General features: G+C 41.6%; 1 protein-coding gene across 1 annotated transcript; it reads left to right on the top strand.

Moving 5' to 3' along the window:
- Positions 1-1,000: 1,000 nt before the first annotated feature.
- On the top strand, positions 1,001-19,154 carry SRSF11 (serine and arginine rich splicing factor 11). The gene is given in 14 exon segments (XM_032191949.1): positions 1,001-1,030; positions 1,187-1,324; positions 6,126-6,259; positions 10,235-10,344; positions 11,818-11,910; positions 13,026-13,075; positions 14,258-14,385; positions 14,828-14,909; positions 16,045-16,176; positions 16,673-16,762; positions 17,433-17,528; positions 18,145-18,217; positions 18,219-18,284; positions 18,396-19,154. Coding segments are annotated over 13 exon segments (1,377 nt in total). The 5' UTR covers positions 1,001-1,030; positions 1,187-1,196; the 3' UTR covers positions 18,591-19,154.
- The last annotated feature ends 1,909 nt before the right edge of the window (positions 19,155-21,063 follow it).

Raw genomic sequence — 21,063 nt, 5'->3', positions numbered from 1 at the left:
AGCGGATCCTCTGAGAAGCGAATAAAGGAACACGCTTCTCCCTCAGTCATTAAAAACTTACAGCCATTTGAGTTTTCAAGCACCTGGTGTTCCAAACACAACCTTTTTACTTTTATTTTTTTTAATCTACAATCTAAGTTCCATTGAATGTAGAAGTAGTTCGTTAAGGGCTAAATACCACTGTGGTGAGCGGGTTGGTGATTCGAGCCCCTGCCATACGTCGTTCTCTGGGCTGTGACCAAGGACTTGGCCCTTTCGTTTTTAACCTCATTTTTCCTCTCATGCTGGGTGTCACCGGGCACCACCCCATAGGAAAACTCCGGATATTTCAACACGGCCTTTAAATAAAGCGCTGGCACCTGCCAGTTGTGCGTGAGGCGCTCAAGTTAAACTTGGAGGCAGACATCTGCAAGCGCGGGGGTGAAGCAAGCCGAGGTGACTCCCCCAGAAGCCGTGACAGGGGCTGGAAGGGGCGGCGTTCCCGCACTGATTAACGCTACAAACACCTTTATGCACGTTAACGTTCACATTGGAACAGGCTGCCCAGGGAAGTGGTGGAGTCACCATCCCTGGAAGTCTTTAAAAGCCGTTTAGATGTAGAGCTTAGGGAAATGGTTTAGTGGGGACTGTTAGCGTTAGGTCAGAGGTTGGACTCGATGATCTTGAGGTCTCTTCCAACCTAGAAATTCTGTGATTCTGTGATTCTTTTACAACCACTTTTGGTCCCTCAGGAACCAACCGAGCACTCTGCACATGCGCCACACCCGCGGCGCGCACGCACTGAGGCGCAGCAGCCTCCTCCCCCCCCCCTCCCCGCCCCACTGCGCAGGCGCCGCCCCCCCGCGCGTCCCCGGCCGAAGGCGGGAGGGGGCGCGCGCGCACGCGCATGCGCGGTGACAGCGGCAGCGGCGGCGGCGGCGGCGGCTCGGTGCGGGCCGCGGGGCTGCGTGCGGCGGCGGGGCGCGCGCGCGCTGCGCCTGCGCGGTGGGCGGCGGCGGGGGATTGTGGGATACTGCGGCCCGGCGGGCGGGTGAGTGAGGCGCCGCGCGGCGCGGCGGGGGCGGAGGGGGCCGGGAGCGGCCGTGACGGGGCCCGGCCGAGCGGGGGGGGCCGCTGAGGGCTTCCCGGAGCCGGAGGAGCCGCCCGGCCCTCGCCCGCTGACCCCCCTCTCCCCGTGTGTTCGCAGCGGCGGCGCGATGGCCTCCAGCAGCGGCACCGACGTGATCCAGGTGACCAACGTGTCCCCCAGCGCCAGCTCCGAGCAGATGCGGACGCTCTTCGGCTTCCTGGGAAAGATCGAGGAGCTGCGCCTCTTCCCCCCGGAGTGAGTCGGCCCGGCCGCCTCCCCTCCCCCCCTCCCGGCACGCCTCCCGCCGCCATGGCGCCCGGCACGGCTCGGCACGGCCCCGAGCCGCGGGTGCGGGGCCTGGGGGGGCCTTCGCGGCCTCTTTCCCGGCGGAGCCGCCCGTGCTGGGCAGGCAGCGGGGCTGCAGGAGGCTGCTGGGGGCCTGGTCCCCAGCTGGTGTTAAGGACAGCAGCGTGGTTCCCTGGTAAAAGTTGTGCACAAAGCGGGCGGCTGGGGGCTGATCCACAAGCCTGATAGGTGCCGTTTTCAGGGAAAAAGGCATCGCAGAGTGAGGTTTTTATCGCTCAGCCTTCAATCGCTGCTAGCCCAAAGCCGGGGGTGCTCGTCCGTCCCGCCAGCCAGTCACAGATCCCACAAAACTGATCCTCAGTGTGGCTCCGTGCAGTTCCTTTGAGTTGGCCAGTGGTGACTTCATGTCGGGAATTAGGCGCGGAAGGAAGGGGGATGTGTTCATAGCTGGGTGTGGGACAGTGCCAGGCCTGAGCGCTGCTGTGTGACGACCGGGAAAGCCATATTGCAGCAGCACAGCAGCGATGCTCAGCAGCCAACCGAGTGAACCACCTTTAAAAAAAAAAATGCGGTTATTTGACGTGCTGCTCGGTACTTTAATGTTTTGTCCAGGTTTCAAGAGAGGTTACTATAGGTGAGCTCTGCTTCTGAAACTTTGTACTGTTTTAGATACACATTAACTAAGGTGTCAGAAGATCGCTTTTGTGGTTTCAGAATGAAGCGTTCTGAGGGGGAAAAAAAAAAAAGCTCATCCCAGCAGCTCTCTTTTTGTCTCAGCTGAGGCTGGCTGTGTGTTCGTGAGGTACCTCCTCTGCACCAGTGTGCTGTGAAGTGGTGGCCCCGCGAGACCTGGCGCAGAAGCCTGTGAGGGTGTGTTGTAGGGCTGGGCTGTGAGGCGGGACAGCTGGCTCTGGAGAGCCTGAATTGAATCCTGGTGTCTGTAGTGTCTGATACTAGTTGGGTACGAGGGGATGCCTGTGTTCAAGGGAAACTTTTTGGATTGTGTCCTGGTGTAAGTTTGTTTCCACCAGGCTGGGCTCCTGCACTTGCCTGCTGCCTTCTGCCTCCTTTGTTCTGGCATCGGGGGTTTTGTGGCTTCAGCTGGGCTGCTTGATTTCTACAGAAGGTCAGTGAGCTGCCTGCCTTTACTCAGGGCCCCTGAGGGCTCGCTGCTGACCAAGGGAAAGGCAGCACGATGCGAATAACTCCAGTGACCCAGATTCCAAGTATCACAAAGCAGAAGACTAAAAATCAGTGAAAACATTTGGCCTACATTTCTTAGGTTTCAACTCTGTAGATGAAAGAGGAAGGCAGTGCTTCGCCACGGAGGGATGTCGGGAAGGGTCCTGAGTATTTATGAAAAAGGCAGAGCCATAGAAGAGATGAACGCAGGAGAGGAAATGCATCATAGCTAAGTGGGTCTGGCACAGAGATGGAGAAAACATTGAAGAGCTGCGGGGTGAGCTTTATCATGTCTTCGCTGCAGAGTGTAGGGCTTGGTGGAAAAACAGCACGTCTGCAAATTGTGAGTGCATTTAAATTAGCCAAAGGTTGTGCTCTTGATGAAAATGAGAACTCGTGGGTTTTTGGGCTGGGGTTACATTTCTAATTTGACTATTTTAAGTTTTTTTTCCCGCTGTTCCCTTTGTGCGGCTGTCCCGGCAGAGATGCCGAGGGCTCTGCCCGGCACCTCGGGACCCGCCGCGGGTCTCCGCTGGGGTGCGCAGGGATCGGTCGCGGCAGGTCCCTGCCGGGCTGCAGCGCCAGGGGGCAGTGCTCTGCTCCGCCGCCACGCGGTGCTGGCAGGGGAGGGATGCTCTGAGGGCTTCAGCTTCACTTCACCCTGGAGAGAGGTTTACTTCCTAGCAGCAGCAGGTTCTTTCATCTCTTTGAGTGCTTTCCAGTTCCTCCTCCTGACTTCTCTCTGCTGTTGGCATTCACCCATTTTTGGGGGGTAAAGGACAAATTAAAAGTGTAATTTCTCTCCCTAATCTGAATCTCTCTCTGTCCCGGATTGTACCGGGGTTCTTTCTTACACATGCTGTTCCTGGGCAGCCGTTTCATTGCTCTCCTCCTCAGCTGATCTCTCTCTCCTGTCACTCTGATCCTGCTGTCCCCTGTAGAAGTTTGTTATCATCATGGGCTTCCAGAACAGTCGCTTCCTAAACTTCTCTCCATTTCTCCTTCTCTGCCATCGTCCATCTCCAGCCTAGTTTATTTAATCAGCTGTTTCAGGCTTTACATGCTCCTCAGCTTCATGTTGCAGCTGTAACCCACAGCAGGCTCCGTAACTTCTCCTTGAAAAGGAGGGTGTCACCCCTGCTGCTGCTGCTTTTTCCCAACTCCGTGACAGGCAGCACTGAAAAGTGGAGGGCATGGACTTTGGAGAGGGCTTGAAAAAAAAAATACAGATACATCCATACGCACACACACATACACGTATTTTTAAAAAGCTAATTTCAGTACATCCTGTTTAGCCTAAGAAAAGTGCCTTTACATCAAAGCTTAAGTACAAAAGGATTTACTGGCAGAACTGCTACCGGAGTTACAGACCCCAGTGTGTGTTCTGGCCTTGCTCATGGGCAGGAGCAGTCCAGTCAAATCGTTATGGATGGAGAAATTTACCAAGCAAAAAGCACATTGGATGGAAAACTTAACATCTACAGTGCTAAAGCTTAATAAAATTAGGAACGTACATTTTAATGATTTGATAAGCTGGATGACAGTAATTGCAAGATCTTTTCCCTCCTCTGCAATAACTGAAGTGACAGCGAGACGGAGGCGCTCCGCAGAATCCTGGCTTTGCCTGCAGTTGCCACTGGGAGTTGGGTGCTCAGTGAGAAAAGGATGACAACTTGGGCTTCAAAGTGAGGAGCATGGCTGGGTATTTTTACTCTGTTTCTTCCCACTCTGGTATGAATATGGTAATGCTGAAGAGCATCTCTTGCTTGCACAATCGTGTCACTCCAGCCTGCTTCTAGCTTCGTTTTACATGAGCAAGGAGGTTTATGTAAGCGGCAGGAGCGTACCTTCAGAAATCAGATTAATGTATAAAATGCTGGCTGCGCTGTGTGGGAACGCTGCTTCTGTTTGGAGGCTAGGAGGTGAAGGTTGGAGTGCCCCGCTGCCCTGTTGTGTTTCAGAATCGGTGCAGTGTCGAGCTGCAGTCATCGTCGTGTGTCCCAGCGTTTGTCGTCCTGATGTCTGGGAGTTCCCGGTGTGTTGTGTCTCTGTTGGGTTGGAAGGGCCTTCCTTGGCCTCTGCTGTCAGTGTTCTGTTCACAGCCACAGGTTGGATAGTTCTGGTTGTAATACTTTTAAAAGATAAAAGGCACTGGCTCCAATCTAGATTTTAATGCCAGATGAGATGTAAAGTACATGTTTAAGGGTAACCTGATACTCGTTTAAGACAGCTGTTGAGTTTATGTAACTTGCATGTTGGGCTGAGCCTGTGCCTGGTGGTGAAGGTTAGGTAGTGTTTTGGCATTTACACTGACAAGAACTTGTAGTAGATGTTCTTGTTTGGTATCAAAGTCATTCTCCTTTCTCCTAAATTCTGACAGGTTCCCTCTCAGCTGATTAAAGACTTGATCAGTTTGCTTCAACTTAGATGAAACGGTTTGGCAGTGGGATGCACTTCAAAAAACTACTGCTGTACCTGGGTACCTGCTTGGTAAAGGCAGGTGATTGTCATGAGGAGTTGCTCAGCATTGCTCAGACCTAGCTCTTCGGAATAATTGGTGTCTGATACTTCAGGGCAGAGCTGAAGGGTGGCCGTATCTGGCCCTGGTTAGAAGCTGGGCTTTGAGGGACTTGCTACTGCTTGCTGCATCTGCTCTGGGTTTTCTGCAGGCAGCTCTTAGCTCATCTGCGGCACAGTTGCCTGTGTAACATTTTCTTTTGCTTTCTTGTGGTTGATACCTCTGGCTAAAGGAAAATCTGCACGGTTTCCTGGCTATATGGTCATTCAAAACCTGTGTGGTCTCTTGGATTTTCCACGCCCGAGGATTTTTCCACAGCTCTGCTGACAGGCACCTGTGTGAGCTGTGGAGTAGGCAGGGACCCGTCTTACAAAGGATTTTACGGTTACTGGTGGGTTGTTCAGAAAGTTTTCACCTGCTAGTGAGATTTCAGCTGTAGTTTTGCCTACATGAATTTCCTGCATTTTTGGTTTAGTGCTGTTACTGCTGAGTAGTAGGCATATATTTAGCAGTGCACAGCCCTTCAAAATGAGCCTGGCAGATCTGTGCGTGAGTGTTTGGCTAAGGGAAGTATAACGGAGGTTGGGTTAGAAGCTTTCCTGGAATTGTGTTAATAGGGAAAATCGTAATGGCGTTTTGCATCGTTACCCTCTTCACAGTGTACTGCAAAAACCTAACGTGGGGGCTAACGCAGAGAGTATAAAACTGCTGATCTTGTCAACTTCTGTCATATATGAAGTAAGATAATCTTATTTCTCTTAAGTACTTCATAGCCTTCCTTTCCCACAGATAGGTCACAAAAACTAATTTGCATGTAGGTGACTGGGCAGAGATGCATCCTGCGTACTAGAATTCATTTCCAATTACAGAAGAGGCAGTGAAACTGTTCCTGTGATTTTATGGGAAAGTAGCTTCATCCAGCTGTATTTTTTTTTTACACAGTCCATATGACTTTCTAGCTTGATGGAAGGGGAGAGACCGTGTTAGTTACAAGCCTCATAATGGCAGACAAGTTTCCATTTAACGAATTTCTTTTTCCTTCTTTTTCAGTGATTCTCCTTTGCCTGTTTCATCGCGTGTCTGTTTTGTAAAGTTCCATGATCCTGACTCGGCAGTTGTGGCCCAGCATCTGACAAACACTGTATTCGTTGACAGAGCGTTGATAGTCGTACCCTATGCAGAAGGTTTGTGAATTGTTTAATGGCCTATGAAGCCAACATATGATGGCATTTCGTTTCAGTATAGTTCACAAAAATGAGGATTAGTTAAATGTCGAACATACGAGAGATTAACTTTTTGAAACCCTTGGTATATTGCAATTTGCCCATGGATTAAATACTTTTTTGTTGTTTAGCGACACTGAATGAAACTGGGGAGTTTAACTCTTACTGGGTTTGTGTGCCTTCAGTTTAGAATACGAACAGTTTAGGCAGAATTACTTGCAAATTATGCCCTTTATCAATTTCAGTGAGATGTTTTCCTAAATGAACTTATGCAAACAGGTCAACGTTTTAAGGAAATTTTGCCATAAGTGTTTGCTTCTATCACCTATGATAAATCTCTTTATGGGAACGGTTCCTCCCGCCCTGAGAGGACATGGGAGAGTAGATTAACGTTTTGGGAGATGCTGCCACTGCGTTTAGTTGGGAGCTTCCCTGGAAAGCCATTCACTCTTGTGAACTCCAATATACCAAGGGTTTGAATAATTAAGGTTTAATTGGGAAGTGAGATCTTCCAAGAGGTGCCAAATGGGCACTGGTGCTAGTTTTTATTCCAAGTTTTCTTGTTCAGCCTTGCTATATTTGATAGAATTTCACTAAATAATAAACTCTTCTCTCTGTTATTTGTGTGTGTGATTTTTGTAGTGGAGAAGGCAAATGCAAAGCCCTTCCAGATGACTGAAAAACAGTGGGTCCTCTGCAGCTACAGGGGATTCTAGACATTAACTAAAGGCCAGCAAGCACTCAAGTCCCCAAGTGTTTTCCTGGTGTAACCACTTGTTAACTACATTTTCTCTTCTTCTTTTTATTTTTACATTTTAGGGTGTTACAGTAATTTGAAAGGCAATGAGCAGGGTTTTTGGAACTTAAAAGCAAAGTGCTGAGAAGACACCTCTTCTTGCAGAAGTCTTATTAAACTCTTCTAGACTTGCTTTAGAAGTAATTGATTTCCATTGTACTGTTTCTTGATTTACTTCTGAAATAATGGATTTTCCCAAATTGCTTGAATTAAATACAACCTCTGCAGATTAAGTCATGCTACAATAATAAATTTGGTACACGGCCTGGGTTCAGACCTTTTGCCAAGACATAATGCTATAGAATGTCTCTTGAGGCCTGGGGAGCTGTCTTATCTTTGTATTCCTGCAATTTAAAAGATACGAAAACTTAATTTATGGGCTGTAGGAATCTGCAGCATGACCTTTGACTGAGACTTGCTGCTTTTTGCTAGTACAGAACCCGTTCTGAAATTGCTGTTGAGTTATTGCCTCTGCTTTCGCTAGTTCAGGTATAACAGCAGTTGAAAGACATCTCATTCTCCTCTTTATATTAAAGCATGAGAAAGTAGCGGTCCACCTGAGCTTACACTGAAATACTCTCCAAGGCCTGAGGTGAAAAATGTTAGTGTTTAACTTTCCCAGTAAGGATAAAAACAACTTTCTCTTTGTCCGTCTGACTTGTCCATTGTGCTTGATGGTGGATAAATCTGGCACATAGAGAAATCTGCCCAGTAGTTTTGGTTTGGACTGGGTAAAGAAAATAAAATACCCGTTTATTGTATTTTAATGGGCCCGTTTAAGTCACGGGGTTCCTTATGGGCTGTTTCTTGTGGTGGTAAATCAGAACGATAATGGGTTTGGCATACTGTTGTGGCATATCGCAAGAGATGTGTTCAGCCAATAAAGTTATGCCCCCTGGTTTTGTAATCACATGCTTTTGTCCCTGTATTGGAGTATAGTTTTCCCTCCAAATACATACTGCCAGGCTCCCAAGTCAACAACTTATTGAAGCACGATACAGCAAAATTCTTAAAGCCACAGTGGAATTGCTCACGTGCTTAAAGTCAGGCATATGCTTAACTGGTGTGCTGAACTGGGCCCTTTTCGCTTTTGTTTTCTACTGTGATAATTCTGTATTAATATTGCCTGTCACTAAAGTGAATGTTTATTATCTGTTTAGTGCAGTACTTATCCCCTATATCACAAGTGCACTCCAATTGTAGCATACACAGACATTTTGGTGTTGGCTGTTGCTTTGTGTTATAGAACTATACACAAAGTCTACGGTAAGGTTTAGTATTAATTGTAATTTTCACTGTGCTATTCCTAGATTTGGAAGGAACTCTAAGATTAAAGGTGGCTGGGGGGGGTATTTAGGTTCTTTGGTTAATGTTTGTTTCTTTTGTCTGTTTCTTTTTCTTTCATTTCTACACATTCATACAGTATTTCATGGTTCTAACAAAGCAGCAGTAAAAAAAACTCTTGAAGCATGAAAATTAACTGGTGAGGGGCCTCATTGCTTTTTTTTTTAAATTGTAGTTTATTTATTTCTAAATACTTTTTTAAAAAACAATTAGAGGATCAGATGCATGATTTTTTTTAATGAATGCAGATCTTCTATGAGGTGTCTCAAAATAAGTCTGAGGATTTGTATTTAGATGCCAGAAATGTTGTAGTTGCACTAATTTGAAATGTTTAGATATAATTTATAAATATCCTCTGAGACATAATTTTGCATGCAAAATTACCCCATAATCTTTCTGTAGGTATGTTAATATATTTATGCATTAATGCCCTTTATCTAAATGACCTTTTTCCCCCCCTCTCCCTCCATAACTTTTGGTATCTAAATTGATGACAGCTCAATGACACAAGCAAGATAACAGTGCTGTGTATTATACATTTGTTTATATTATCGGCACTCTCAGTATAGGTGGAAGGAACCATTACCTTTATTTAACAGTGGTTTTTCTTTTTTGTTGTTGTGTTTTACAGTTCTTTTCCCTGGTTCAGCCTGAACTATATACCAGGCCCTGCTGAAAATACCACCCAACAGTTTTCTTCTGCAGCTTATCCAGTTTCTCTTAAGTGCCCTGTACATATTGTATGTTTTATGATGAGATGCAGTTTCTTAATATGTATTACAGAAACACTACTGGTATTTGCAAATATATAGTAAAATTGTTTTATTGAACTCTCATTTTGGGGGCTTGGGCACATTAACAAATTAATCCATCTGTATAGGGCTTTTGCTGTTGGATAGAATAAAAAAATACCTACATAAGTACTTGTTTCACAGTAGGACCCTTAAAACGATATGTGCAGAGCAGGCAGTAAAATAAGACACTTGTCTTAGTTGGCTGCAAGATTTGGGGCCGGAAGTTTCTTCTGAAATGGCAGTATGTAGCAGCATTCTTGGTACAATAAGCATGGCACATATTGGAACATAAGCATTTTACTGCACAGGTAAGGAATGTGCCACCATATACTGTACGTATGCACCTGCCCACCCACAGACACACACACACAGCGTGTATTTGAAGATCTGCAGACTTTCATTTTTATTTGACAAGTCAGCAAAAGCCCTACGCTTGATTCAACAAAATATATTTCCATACCTTCTCTTAAGTTTTACAAAATTTATATGGTAGGTGTAAAAGAAAACATAGTGAACTGTACCATATTATTAACCCCTAAATCAAACTTTTTTTGTCTTGTGTATCTTGATTTTTCTGTGTGCTTTATAGTGAAGCAGCCGACACGAGTCGTTGTTCATAAAACAGCTTTTGAAAGTTGAGAGCACACCCCTGGAGAACCGACTGTGCTTGCTTACGTTTGGTTCATGACTTAAAAATCGAGTACAGGTGATGAAATCTTGGCAGTGTTAACAAAAAAGTAGTGTGTATTGTGCTATTTTTTTGCTCTAGATACTTAACCATTTGTAGAGAAAAAGGAACAGTCAAATTTTCACACATTGAAGTTTCGTTCTGACAAAAAATTTAATTATAAATATTAATAGACATCAAGCTTTGTATTTTAGCCAACATAAGTACTTTCAACAAACTCAGGTGGTGTATCAGGGAGACATTTTCTGGGTGTATTTGTGTATTTTCTGCTATTGAAACAGAATGCGTTCTAATGCCAGGCTATTTCTCTGCAGGAGTTATTCCTGATGAGACTAAGGCTTTGTCTCTCTTGGCACCAGCTAATGCTGTGGCAGGTCTGCTGCCTGGGGGTGGACTCCTGCCTACTCCCAACCCACTTTCTCAGGTAGGCTTTCCAATTAAGACTGACACGAAGGGAAACTATTAAATATATTGTTAAATGCTGATTTAATTATTTTGTCGTTGTTGTGTTTCTTTGATGGGGCGGGGGGGCAAATACACTGTGCTAATGCTGATTCATCGAATGTCCTAGCTTGTGTACCTTGATGGATGGTGGTGTTACAGCTTTCTGATACAATTTGTGGCAAAGCAGTAATCAGGTGCTAGGTGGAGTTCTTCTGTTTCCGTAATATGACACTTCTGGTGTTTCATGACCTCTGTGTTTGTATCTATTTGTTATCCCTCTTTCCTCCATTGTACATTTACTGACAAATTGGGCAAAGAGTAGAGATCTTACAGATGGAAGTTTAAATTTGTGAAGTTTGAGAGAGTGATGTGCTGTGTGGAGAGAACTTCCATTAATACTCCAGCTTAAAGGGGGGAAAAAATTGCAGTATGTATTTTCTCTATCTAACTACACAAAAATTCACATGGAAGTTGAGCAGTAAGAGTAGTACAGTATGGAAGAATTCTGTCAAAGAACATAGCTTACTACAAAAAAGAGAATCAAAGTGCAAGAGTTAAAATTAATAGGAGTTAGGCTTCATTAATTCTGCACTTTTCAAATTAAATCTTCGGCTTGTGCTTAGGACTTTGTATAGCTTCTGTTACTTCCGATTGCATTGAAGATATTCTTGCCACTGTTCAGAAACTCCTTTTAACCTTATGTAGAGGGAAAAGTCTGAAGTATAATTTTGAAACCTGAAGGTTATGGAAGAAGCTTGTTGCAGGCAGCCCAACAATAATTTCTCTGGCAGCTTTGTTGAATTGGTTGACAAATGACACTCAAAAGTGCCAGAGAAGACCAAAAGGAAGAAGTGAGAAGTAATGGGAGGGAGAGCAAGACCTCACAGCAACTGTGAACCGTTCGATTAGTCTAAGATCATGAGTTTTTGAGCAGATCGGTTCCGGTCTGTGTTTTGGTCATCTTGCTTTAAATGGCCGAAAAATGATGTTCTTTTATGAGGCTTCTAGATCCATGTCTTAAGGAATTCAGACCCGTTCTCCCAGAAGCTTTTTAAACTCTTTGCTATTTTAAACCAAATTATAGAAAAATAAAGAAATATATAATTGTCTTTTAACATAAAATATGTTAATTTCAAATCCTGAACTGACTTAAATAGGAGGTAATTGGTTCAGAAACTTTTAATGAATTTTCATGGTAACTCTTGACAGAATTTCATTTTAAACTATTTCTTGGATGTATTGGAAGGTTTTACTTTTTTTTCCCCCCTACCTGCTGGGATGCAGTGGAAACACTCGTTTTAGAGTATTTATAGAAAGTATTCTTACTGACCTTACTACAAAGTTTTCTCTGGCTAGCTTCAAATCTCCATGCATGTAATGCTTGTAAACCTTGAATTATCAGCCTTTTATCGATTTTTAATATGGTTTTGACCAATTGCTCTCTTTGTTACAGATTGGTGCTGTTCCTTTAGCTGCTTTAGGAGCTCCTGCTCTTGATCCTGCCCTAGCTGCTCTTGGGCTTCCTGGAGCAAACTTAAACTCTCAGGTATGTTACACATTCTAAAATTGGCTTTATTGTCCCTAGCACCTCAATAGATGCACTAAGATTCATGATGCTTTTAGTGTTCACCAGTGTATTAAATACCAATGTGAAGATCAGGAAGCACTGTACTTGGGTTTGAACAAGGGTGACATTGCTGGTAAGGTGCTGGTTGGACCAGATGGTCTTGGAGGTCTTTTCCAACCTTTATGATTCTGTGATTCTAAAACATCACCAAAGGCTTATATAAGAACCAAATATTGTACAGAGCATGTTCTGTGGATAAACATTGCATTAAATTATTAATGCTTCCTTAAGAAATCCTTCATTTAGCATTCTGTTTCTGCATGCCACACAAAACCAAATAATAGTGACAATGAAATAAAAGAAGCAAAATAAGCATTCGAATTGCAAATTAGAAAAATACACATTTGGAATGATGAATCACTCTTTCTTTTTTTCTTTAGGCCTGTAGATTGTAAAGCTGTTTGGATTCAGCAAATGGCTGCCTCCATATAAAATAATTTATTGTGAACAAAACATTTTGCTTTGTTAATGTACCATTCGTTCGTGGTGTTACCAGTAGTGATAATACCTGGATTTTCCTAAGAGCTATAAAAGATATTTTGTAATTAAATCTTTAGAGTAAAGGAGCTTTTGCATATTTAGAAGTTGACATTGAAGACTTCCCATGGGCATGTGACTTAGTTCCCTAATGAGTTTGCTATTCTCTTGGAGTGACAGAGAAATAACTTGCAAATACCAGAACTATGTAGCAGTTTGCATTTTGAAATGCTTTGATACCACCCAGGAAAGGCTGTTTGGCTCCTTTGGGGGAAAAAGAAGTACTTAAACATCCATGACATGTAGTGGTCAGACCTTCATCCCCACCCTTGCCCCCATCCACAAGTTTTAAAATAGAGCGGTATATCTTTCTGTTGGTAACTTACTGGGGGGTTGTTTTTTGTCCTCGTCCCCCTCTATTTTTCTTTTCCATCTGTAGAGATTTTTGTATAGATACTGCTGGGATTTTTGTATAGTCACTGCTGAGGGTGGTGATAATCTTAAGCACATGCATCTTCCGACATGCTTTTAACTTTTTTTTTTTTTTTTCCCCACAGTCTCTTGCGGCAGATCAGCTACTAAAACTTATGAGCACAGTGGATCCAAAGTAAGCTTCAGTATTTACAGACGTTTGTACAATACACTTAATCTTGGCAATTACATCTGTGATTCAATATCCAGTCTTTCGGAGAAACCTATTATCTTGGAAATCTGTTGTGGGTTCTATTTTCTGCAGTAAGGGGAAGAGGGGTAGGAAACTAAGATTATTCAACCTTGTATCTATGGAATAACACCAATCCATCCCTGGAATTTCATTGTGTTAAAGACAGAAATTTAGTTTCTTGTATGACGTTTTTGCCAGAGGGGCAAAACAAGCTATGGCCAAGAATATTCTAAAATGAGCAACAGTTGTAAAAGACTAGAATAAGAATACATATGTTACAGCTGTCAGAAGGTAATAAAAGATAGCAGATCTACTTACTTTATAGAAGGAGCAAATAACAATAAACACGTGTATTTGCTAGTTTTTATTTAACTTTATAGAAAAGCAACAATTTTGTCCAAAACGTTATAACATGTGAAGAGCAAGTAGGGAAGCACTGTTCTTGTATCAAGTCAAAGCCATCTGATCTATACCGGTGGATAAAGCTGGATGTGTTCTACCTTCATTTTTAATTTTATTCCAGTATATTATTCTCTTTTAAATTGACATTTCTGTAAGTAGAGAATGTACAACTAATTGAACAAACTAGTTATCAAGGGTAATATATTAAATAATATCAGCCAGAGGTATGTTGGGTATGCCTGATTGTCTTTAAAACTACCATATAGAGCAGAACTTATGAAATTTAATTTTCATCACTGTTTGTGGGGTTCTCAGTATGGCTTATAGAGTGGAAACTGACTTCCTAGTGTGTAATGTATTGTTTCCCGTGGAGCTGCTCTTTCAGGTGATGAAAATTGAAATTGCATTATACAAAAATGTACTGAAAAGTGTCGTTAGAAACTTGCCTATGCAAGACAATGTGAACTCTCCTACTATTTAGAGCTTACTAGAATTCTAAAGCCACGTGTGCTAGTATTTTATACAGCTGTTGTCACTACAGGCTTCATTCTGGACTTTTTCATCATAAACTTACTTCTCTGTTATCTGAGTGATGACAAAATGCAGACAAGTTCTGGTTCACTTGGATCAGTCATTTTGGATAGGCTATAAACTGACAATGGAGGATTGTGGTTTTTGGATTCTGATGTACTGAATAGATAAAATTCTGTTTTTCTGTTCCAGGTTGAACCATGTAGCTGCAGGTCTTGTTTCGCCAAGTCTGAAATCAGATACCTCCAGTAAAGAAATAGAAGAAGCAATGAAAAGAGTACGAGAAGCACAGTCATTAATTTCTGCTGCTATAGAGCCAGGTAATTTTAAATCATGGAATTTTCAATTCAAGGTGTTTTTCCCACATAGTGTATGGCAAAAAGTAATGGTCAGCACAATATTGGCTTAATGCTTTCATGATCTATGGTGACCGAATGGTTAGTTCACAAGTGTTTAATTGTGCTACAGTGTTAATGCTGCAAGTGTCCAGCAGAATGATGCAGGGAATCATCTGTTTGTTTTCCAAAATTGACTTGATTTGGAGATAGCAAAATGCTTGAGCTTCCCCTGTTTGAAGCTCATATTGCCATCTACTGAGACTTCATTGGAAACAGCAAGAGACTTAACTTTGACATCCTTGATAAGTTTGTTCATGGCGATGGTTTCCTTTAATTCCTGAGCTGTAGAAGTTAGTAAATATTTTTCTATTTTGTAGTTTTCTAGTTTTAGATTACTTTAGATTGTTTTCCTTTTCAACTCCAGATAAAAAAGATGAAAAACGAAGGCATTCAAGGTCAAGATCACGCTCGAGGAGGAGGAGGACACCTTCTTCATCTAGACACAGGTAGTTACTGCATTTACTTAAAAACACACAAACAAACAGAACAATTTCTTCAGAATTACTGCTTCAAAGTGATGCTGGACTCATGGAGGCTGACAAAAAAAAAAAAAAATGCAAATGTTCTAAAGAAGCTACAACCATGGTTTGGCTTGAATATAGTGTGAGATGAAGGCCTATTCTTGTATTTATAGGAAAGTTGAGAGGGTAATGCTAGCAAAAATATCTCAAAAATACCTTAAGCCACTGCAGCAAGAACTTAGGAACAGTAAGAATGGGACATCTTCTGACAGGGCTTCCTTTTCTAGGAGTGCTTGGGCTCTGTTTTTAAATAAGTTACTGTTTCTTGTTTCAGATAGGAAACGGCATAAAGCCTTGATTTTTACATAGGTCTTACTGCTATCAACACTTAAGCTACCATAGGCAGTCCATTTTGCACTAGTTCCTTAAACCTCTTTCTTCAATCTCTTTCCAGTGTGCCTATGTAATTATAATTTGTCTTAGAAGGAAGTACTGAGAAATTTCTGTGAGCATGATTATTGATGTACATTGAACATTTATCTGTTGAGCTGCTTGTTTCTAGTATGTGCAGCAATTCAGCGTGGTGGAAGTTACCCAAGTCAAAAATCAAAACCTAGGTCTGTGTGGGTATCCTGACTAAAGATCTTAACACTGACCTACCTAAACAAATGCATTGTTGGCTTGTCACCTCCAATGAAGCAGTCCATGCTAGCTGTCCGTGCAAAGCCATTTTAACTATGACCCTCTCATTTGTACTTCTTTGCTATTTGCATATTCTGTAATTGGCCCTTATTTGGTTTTAGCATTTTAAAATTCTTCTTCACATTTCAATGTGACTTGCCAGTTCTTCCTCTACTATAGGGCTGTTATTTTTTCACAATGAGCGTAGTAAGCGAGCTGACCAAAGCATCATTTCTTCTTTCATGTCTAGCATTTGTGCACTCCCTTTTTTCTGTTTCCTCAGTGGACTGAATGTGACGCCTTTGCTTGGTTTTCTGTACTCTTTATTCTGTTTTCTGTATCATTGCACTGCAATACTGTCAGTATTGAGATGATGAATTCTGAATAGTATATCAGCATTTTGTGTGTTTAACTCACCTGTCCAATGTATTATTGGTAGACGGTCAAGAAGCAGATCAAGGAGAAGGTCCCATTCAAAATCGAGAAGCCGGAGGCGATCTAAAAGTCCAAGGCGAAGAAGGTCTCATTCCAGAGAGAGAAGCAGAAGATCTAGGAGCACATCCAAAACCAGGTAATCCTTCACTAAACTTACTGTATTTTCCAGAAATGAATTTAAATTCTGGTGTTTAATTAAAAAAAAAAAAAAAATCCAGGGAAAAATGAACAAATAGCTCTTTAATAGCAATCTTTTGTTGCATCTTTTTAGTTTGTCCTACACATGTGCAGTTAGTCATAAAAAGAGGTAACGTGCTTTTCCTAGGAGTCAACAGTTGCAGCATGCATTAGCTGAATCATGCATTAGCTATCGTTAGAAAACAGGAAATGCAGGTATCTAGACTTGAAGAGTTTGTGCTGTTCGTGCACAGTAGTTATAAAAGAGCTCTTCTTTTATTTCTCCATAAATGTCATCTTTCTTCTTTTCCATTAACATAATATAACTGGCCTCAGAAATAAATAATTATGCTATCCAATGTAACTGTCATGTCTTCATTCACTTTCTGATATAGCACTAGTAGCGAATACATGAATAGTCTGAAAATGACTTAAAATGTGTATTTTACTAAAAGGGATAAAAAGAAAGAAGAGAAAGAGAAGAAGCGTTCTAAAACTCCTCCCAAGAGCTACAGCACAACTAGACGATCTAGAAGCACAAGCAGGTATGGTAACTTGAAAAATTTCTGTAGTCTCTGTTTCCAGTATGCTTTATCCACTTCATAGAAGGAACATTCTTGTATTTAATAGGATGATGGTCGATGCGGATATATTGGTTGCATGCGCATGTGCTTGTACAAGTGCAAATGTACTCTCTACACCTGTGTCTCTAAGACTATTTTTTTTCCTGTAATTTTCTGGAGGTATCATTTGGGCTTAGAATAGTTTCTCTTTGACCCCAAAGCACAGTACTCCTTGCTCTGTATCACTTTTAAACTATTTCCTGGCTTCTGGAATATATCCTGGCATGATGTATAGTTGTGTTCTTTTTGAAAGTGGCTTTGAAAATCTACTTAATGTAGTAACAAAAACAAATTGTTTTGTGTCTGTTATGGATAAAGTAAGAGTCAGCATCCCTAAAAGAGTTGAAACTGTTCGTTTATTCATTAAGGTGGTGGTAGAATAGAAAAGTTTACTCTGCTGATCAGCAGCTGCAGGGGTTCTGCAGTACTGCTAATAGTAAATATCAATTTCCGTTTATAATACATATTTATTACATTTTAACCAGTACTAACTATGGAGCCATGGATGCATTTGTAGCTTAAAAAAATAAAAAAAAAAAATTAAAAAAAAGGAAAAAAAAAATAGAAAGGCTTTAATCTCTGTTCCTTACAGAGAAAGACGACGTAGAAGAAGCAGGAGTGGAACACGGTCACCTAAAAAACCCAGGTCTCCTAAAAGGAAAATGTCCCGGTCCCCATCTCCAAGAAGGTCAGTACCAATTGGCTAAAAAAAGCTGGTGGAAAATTCTGAACCTGAACTTATAGTAGAGATCACAGTGGGGTCAGCTCGCAGGTGGTTGGTTTGGCATGTTTCTTCTACCTAGGCCATGGGTTGACTTCTTAAGAGAGAGTGGATTTCTGCTGCCTGCTACCTTTTATCATAATTTAATTGGCTTCAAGCATAGAGCTTGTTAGTACCAAGAGTTCCAAAATGAGGTATTCTAGGGATGAGGAGTAAGAGACATCCCGAGTTCCTGGCCTATTTGGCTCTATACAGTACTGGTCAATTGAATTCTGTGTGGCCTAGCCATATTATGATCATTTTCCCCTTAATGTGGAAGTTGCGGTTCTCCTTAAACCACTATAATGTTGCTGTTCTTAACAAAAACATTTATTAGGCTTCACTTTGCAGTGTTTGTTTTTGATCTGGAGCCAAGAAATCAGGATGTTTGGTTATTTTCTGAAAGCAAATGGCGCATCTTAGTTGCACATGACTCTTTCTCCTTTTAGATTTTTAAAAAACAGTGGGTAACAGTGCGGATGTAATTTGTGTTCTGTTTATGGAATGGTGTGACTGTGATTTTCATTCTTCTTAAACGTTATAGGCATAAAAAGGAAAAAAAGAAGGATAAAGACAAAGAGAGAAGTAGAGATGAGAGGGAACGATCAACCAGCAAGAAAAAAAAAAAGCAAAGACAAAGAGAAGGATCGAGAACGAAAATCCGAAAGTGATAAAGATGTGAAAGTATGTTTTAAAAACCTGTTTATTCAACACCTTTACTGTAGCATTAACCTTAAACCCTCGGGGGCTTTGAAAGCAAATTGTAATTTTTATTTTTTTATCTCGGCGAAGCAGGTCACAAGGGATTATGATGAAGAAGAACAAGGATATGACAGCGAGAAGGAGAAAAAGGAAGAAAAGAAAATGGCAGATTCTTCTTCTCCTAAAGTGAAGGAGTCTGCAGCAGATAAAGGAAGCGGAGATTCATCAAGGGAGTCCAAAGTAAATGGGGATGATCATCACGAAGAAGACATGGATATGAGTGACTGAATTTTGCCTTTGCAGTCAACACAGCTGCAGACGTGCATCAGTGTCATTCCTGTGTGATTCTTTTATGCTGTACTTGTTAATCCTAAATCTAGATGTATACAGCTCTAAGCTATATATGGTTTGTAAAGCTCCTGATACTAACTCCCATCAAAAGCTTTATAGAAAGGTAACCATTCTTGTTCCGGACGAAAGGGATTGCGTATCCAAGCAATCCTTACTAACTCAGTGATGCTTCAAGCAAAAGCAAAAAGCTGCATGCATCTACAGCAGGCATGGACTGTTTGTTGTATGACCTCCTTTAGTAAATCAGCTCACTTATGATAGTGTTTCTAGAATTTGATTCATTGCAGTAATAGAGCAGTATAGGGAATGCACTGACTGCATGTTGATTGTGGCAGAAACATCCTAAATGTTCTAAAATCTTACAACATATGGTGGATCTACTTAAGGGTCTTAAGTGTGACTACACAGAAAATGACAGTACATCTGAAAATAACCATTCTGATATAGGTAGGGTTTTTTGTTTTGTTTTTAAGCCATACAGCTGGGCTTTTTTGTTCGTTTTGTTTTGTTTTGTTTCTTTTTCCGGTGGATTTTGTTTGGCTTTGACAAAGTTAAAATGCACTGACCTTTTTGAGGACTTATTTTAATCTGTCAGTTCAAATCCGTCCCAGGCAGCAAAAAGTGACAAGTTGTAATGGTTCTTAGCTTCTCATCTTGGGCCTTGGGAGTGAAAGTCTCTGCTTGAACTGTACCCGGTGATTAAAGGTTGATTTGTGCAGTCTTCATAATCCAGGTTGTTTTATTTGTTAATGAGCTAGACATATTGCAAAAAGGGTAGTGCATTTTAAAATTGATCTTTGTATGCTTTTAAAAGCAAGTCTACTTGATAATGTACTTTCTACTTGATCTCAAGTTGTATAAACTAATAAATTTGTGTTACTGTCACTGCAGTAGTAATCTTATGCACACAGTGATTCCATGTTATATGCAAAGTAGGTAGGCAAGCTGTTTTCTTAGTTACAGAAGTTCAAGAGCTTTTACTTTTGTGCAGGTAAAAAGACAAAAGTAGGCTACAGTCTGTGCCATGTTGATGTACAGTTTCTGAAATTGTTTTACAAACCTTTGATAATAAAACCCGTAAACTTATATTCCTGTTCCTATAAAACTTTACTGGTATTTATTTACACCACTGAATGTGTGAATCTTTACCTCATTCCTTTTTAGAGAATGCATTTTTCTTCATCTATGTATTTCAAAAAGACTATAACAACTCCATCTTTTTAAAAACGAAGTACAGTGACAAAACTGTTAAGCCTGCCATTTTAGCTTGAGTTAAATATGTTGTATACTAAAGAGAGTTCTTTTACTTCGTTTGGGATTAAAGGGAACAGGCTGAAATGGTAATCTAGAGGTGTTAAGGGGCAAATACTTTAAAGAAACATATTTGTAAATTCTGTGTTTTCATTGAAGTATGAACATTCATCTTTATTTTTAGGATGCTGATGGAAGACACAGAAACAGGAAGCAGCAAGTGCTTTGTACGTATAAAATAGGCTGTTATGCCAGGAACTGAAACCTTACTGGTTAGAATCAGTAAGTTTTGGAATAAAACTGTAAGTGGTGCTTGAATTTTAGAATTTGATGAGTCAAATCACCTTTTTTTTAAACTGTCCTTTTGCCCTAGGCAAAGTGGAACTTGCCATTTAGATATGAAGTGTCATTTTTTAGAATTTGTAGAAATGTAAATTTTTACCAACTGTTTGAAGTATTTTGTCAATACAGAGAGGTATATGTCATAAAAGCAGTTCTAGCCTTTTATTTCTGACAGTGCAGAGAACCTGATAGTTCTTGTAACAAAATACAGACACGGACAAGGTGCATGATGTCTTCATAGATGTGCCTTTTTAGTTGTCAAGGTATTTATATGTGAAGTATAAGAACATAAAAACAATTTATAGTAATAAAGTAAACCTCCTTGATCCTTAGACCTCGTTGTTGTGAAAGTCATTAACATGCTGTAATGAAAGGGCTAAGTCAGATCCTTACCAGCGTATTGAGCTAAAGGTGGTAAAGCTGGGGCTGATGTATACAGTGCTACATTTAATTAAGTTAAATGATTGGTGGTTTATTTTAGTAACGAAGTCTGTGCTGTGCATTAACTGGGTACCTCAGGCTGCCCCAGCCTAAATGTGTAGACTGGAGAAACAAGAGCGTGCGTTCTCAGGCTACATTTGCTAATTGTGCCCGTTTCACTGCCTTCCAGCATGCCAGCGTGTCTCGGCTGCCTCTTACAGCCTGGGAGCCAATAGCGAGGGGCGATGAGAGGCGGGCTGCTGGGTGCTGTAGGAAACAGCTGTACCAGGTCGGTGCTCTCCTTCTGTATCAGTGCAGAGCTCAGCGCTGCCTTCCTCCCGCAGGGCTTGCACATGCTGCGCCCTTGTACGTGTACACCAGCTCTTAGAGCGCTGAC

Source organism: Aythya fuligula, chromosome 8 (genome assembly GCF_009819795.1).
Source record: "Aythya fuligula isolate bAytFul2 chromosome 8, bAytFul2.pri, whole genome shotgun sequence".
Classification (NCBI taxonomy): Eukaryota; Metazoa; Chordata; class Aves; order Anseriformes; family Anatidae; genus Aythya; species Aythya fuligula.
This window is presented reverse-complemented; position numbering and strand designations above follow the sequence as displayed.